This window comes from Prionailurus bengalensis, chromosome D1 (genome assembly GCF_016509475.1).
Source record: "Prionailurus bengalensis isolate Pbe53 chromosome D1, Fcat_Pben_1.1_paternal_pri, whole genome shotgun sequence".
Taxonomy (NCBI): domain Eukaryota; kingdom Metazoa; phylum Chordata; class Mammalia; order Carnivora; family Felidae; genus Prionailurus; species Prionailurus bengalensis.
In genome coordinates, this window is record NC_057346.1 from 103,007,172 (window position 1) to 103,010,560 (window position 3,389).

General features: G+C 52.3%; 1 protein-coding gene across 2 annotated transcripts; it reads right to left on the reverse strand.

The window, feature by feature from the left end:
* Positions 1–402: 402 nt before the first annotated feature.
* Positions 403–2,850, reverse strand: TIMM10 (translocase of inner mitochondrial membrane 10). 2 transcript variants are annotated; one of them, XM_043581167.1, is made up of 3 exons: positions 2,684–2,850; positions 2,068–2,183; positions 403–859 (listed from the first exon to the last, which is right to left on the reverse strand). In XM_043581167.1, the coding sequence occupies exons 2-3, from the start codon at positions 2,136–2,138 to the stop codon at positions 658–660; spliced, it is 273 nt and encodes a 90-aa protein (XP_043437102.1). In that variant the 5' UTR covers positions 2,139–2,183; positions 2,684–2,850; the 3' UTR covers positions 403–657. The 2 variants fall into 2 exon arrangements, with proteins under 2 accessions (XP_043437102.1, XP_043437101.1); XM_043581166.1 differs by having other exon boundaries at positions 2,068–2,187; positions 2,619–2,739.
* Between the last annotated feature and the right edge of the window lie 539 nt (positions 2,851–3,389).

A 3,389-nucleotide genomic window follows, 5' to 3' on the forward strand; every position in this document is an offset into this window, starting at 1 on the left:
ATCCCATCTCCTGTTCACTCGCTCCTCTAAGTATTTCCTTGAGATCTGGAAAAATGCCTGCCTGACTCCACTTAAATTTTAAGCTGTTATTTCAACACATGTATATGGTTAATACTTAACTGGGCACTGCCTGTGCCCTAGTCATTATTCTAAAAGCTGTGCACATGGTACATCATTTAATCTTCCCAACAGCCCTACGACTGTCCCCATTTGACAGATGAGGAAGCTACAGCACAGGGAAGGGACAAGTTCAGGGTCACAGGGCAAGTGGCCGACCTGTGGCAGGAACCTAAACCTTCGGACCAGTCTGTGCTTTCAAACACCACGCTGGACCCCCTCTGCTGGTAGAGCCTGTGTCTGCTGCCTCTATCCCAAGCGCCGGCCACACTGCTCTGCATATGGTAAGTGTCGACAAATCCGTTTTAATATATATGTATATATACACACACACATACACGTACATGCACAGTCACATCCCAGGGGGACAAACACCCCTTCTTCAACCGGGAGACAGCTCTATCATACTCTGGGCTCCTGGAGCCTCTCCACAAGGAGCCTAGGCCTGGCCGTCTTCACAGATGACACCCAATGGGGGCACTTTTGTTAGACAAGTGGGAAGAGACAGGGCGCACCTCGGGATGTATACCGGCTGGGGCCTCACACGGGCCCAGAGCTCTGCTGCACCCTCTTTATCACCTCTTCATCCTGCATAGACAACTCTGTCAACTTTTTGCCCATCCGCTCATGGATGTCCAGGTACTTGGAGACACAGCGGTCCAGGCACACAGACTCGCCCTTGGACAGTTCTGCTTCCTTGTAGTGGGGAGGCACGCACTTCCGGTGGCAGGCACTGGTCATTCTGGGGGGAAGCAAGGGCAAGGTCAGGTCGGCAGCATCCCAAGGCATACCAGGAACTCGTCATCATTCCTGCCCTGTTACACTGATTTCACCTCCCAAGAAGGCGGTCTAAATCCTCAGTTTGCATCTCAACCATCTCGGAATGTCCTTAACAGTCCTCACGTCATCTGAGCCCACGTTTATGACTGATTATATAGGAACCGTTAGTTGAGCACTGGCTAGGTTCCAGGCATCATGCTAAGTGCTTGACGCAGACTGTTATGCAGTCCCCACGATAATCCTCTGAGGTAGAGGCGCTATCACTATCCCCATTTTACAGATAAGGAAATTAAAACATGGAGAGCCTCAGGATCCCATAAAGCTTAGCTATGAACCCACGGACCCTGACCTCACAGCCTACATCTTAAAATTATTTAAAATATTTGTAAAGTATTCGAACATACAGCTTCCCAGATAAACCACCAAGAGAAAATACCAGGAAGCTTAAGCTGATAAAAACAGCAAACAAGTGTGGATTGCCTTCTACGTTTTGGGCTCGATACTTAGAGCTTGTCATACATTTCTTCGTTTAACATTAACAATGTCTCCAGGAGGTAGGTGCTGTTATTATCTCCATTTTACAGGAGAACCACCAGTCCAACAATCCAAGTGATTTGCCCAAGGCCATAAGAGCGGTGATTGATGGAGTCAACTTGTTCCCAAATTTGCCATATGGCTGTGGCCACTAGTCTGGAGTCAGACTGATGTACTGGTCCTGACATTGCTATTCACCAACTGTGAACCCCGAGAAAGTTCTTGAACCTCCAGAAGACTCCATGTCTTCACCGTACAATGGGACAACTAAAGTTAGCCCAGTGGGTCATTTTGAAGATTTTTTTAAAAGATTAAGGTGTGTAAAATGCTCAGCACATGCCTGAGGTGGAGTACGAGTTTAAGAAACGTCCACTGCTAAGTGGGCTACGTACTGTTTGTCAAAAGGCAGATGCTCAACTGCTCCTGGAACCTAATCAGAGCTTTAACTGCCCTTCCTGCTCAGCTCCTTCCTCACCATCAGCATCCCGATCTCATTCTAGTGACCCCATACTGCCTTTGCATTAGCCCTCCACCATGAGGGTCGCAGGTGGGGGTGGGTACCCTCAGAAAGGTACTCTGAGAAAGGGTGACCTAGGCTCATTCTCGAAGACAAGGTAACGTGCGGTTGGCTCTTACCTGTTGTACATATCAGCCATCATCTCCACCTCCAGCTCTGCGGCCAGCTGCTGGGCCCTGAGCGGATCCATCTCAGCCCTGCACCGTGGAAGGGATCTCCTTCTGGCCTCCTCGACCTGGGAGCAGACATCACCGTCAGCATCCACCCCTCCCGTTCAGTTTCCCATCCCAGGGGATGGGGGATGTGGAGAAATCATAGGACACCGGGCGGGCAGGAGCCACTGACCTCAGTGAGTTTAACCACCCCATCTCACAGATGGGGAAACTGAGGCCCAGAAAAGGAACACTGCCTAGCCCAAGGTCACACAGCGCATCAATGGAGGGCCTAGAAATCGAGCCCGGGAGCCCTGACGCTCAGTCCCTCGTGGCCACTTCTATCCAGGAGAAGATGGGGAGCCCGGAAAGAAACACTAAACCGCGGGCCTGAACCTCTAGGGCGCTGGGAATTCGATCACACGCGGAGCGAGGGCGCCCAGGTCCCGGTCCAGAGGCTGCACCTCTGAAATGGCGGCGCCATTATCAGGGTCACCTTGAGTCGAGAGTTCACTTACCACGGCCTGGAGCCGGTCTCAACGCCCGCAGTGACCCCAACTTAGGGCAGATACCAGGAACTCACCGTAAAACCAGGTAGGTTAAGGCGGAAGCACGTGGGTCACTTCCGGGAGGGAAGTCCCGCCTCTTTGGTCGGACCTGCTTCCGGAATGAAGTACCAACGAGGTGCGCTGGGAAATCCGCTACCATAGAGAGGGAGCCGCCGGCCACGGCTGGAGGCGAAGACGCCTTGCAAATGCTAGAGAGGACACCAAAACACCATAGAGGCTTGGGCGGAGTGCAGAGCGCCTGCAGCCTGGCTGTCAAGTCCCTTGGGTGATCGCGGGGAGGTCTGAATTTAACTGTTCCGGAGGAAGGGTCGCGGGGCCGAGCCCGGTGAGCCTCGCCCGCACCCCCCGGAGAGTTGACGCCACGGCAGCAAAGTAGGCGCGGGGAAGGAAAGCCGCCCCCCAAAAGCAGTTCTGTTTGTGCTGCACATTAAGGTCACCTGGAACGCTTTAAAAGACCCCGAAGCCCATGCCTCACTTCATACCAATTAAATCAGAACTCCCGGGAATAGGCTGTAGGCATCGATAAATGTTTCAAATCCTCCAGTGCTCTCTGTGCAGCCAAGGTTGAGAACCAATGCTCCAAGACACTGGGAATACCGCTGCATGTAGGTGCTAAGATTTCTCTGGATTGCACAGAGAAGCGAGGCACGGTTCCTGCTCACAGAAAGATGAGACATGTGTACGGTCTGTTTTATGCAACTTCTGTTAGACGCCCTGGGC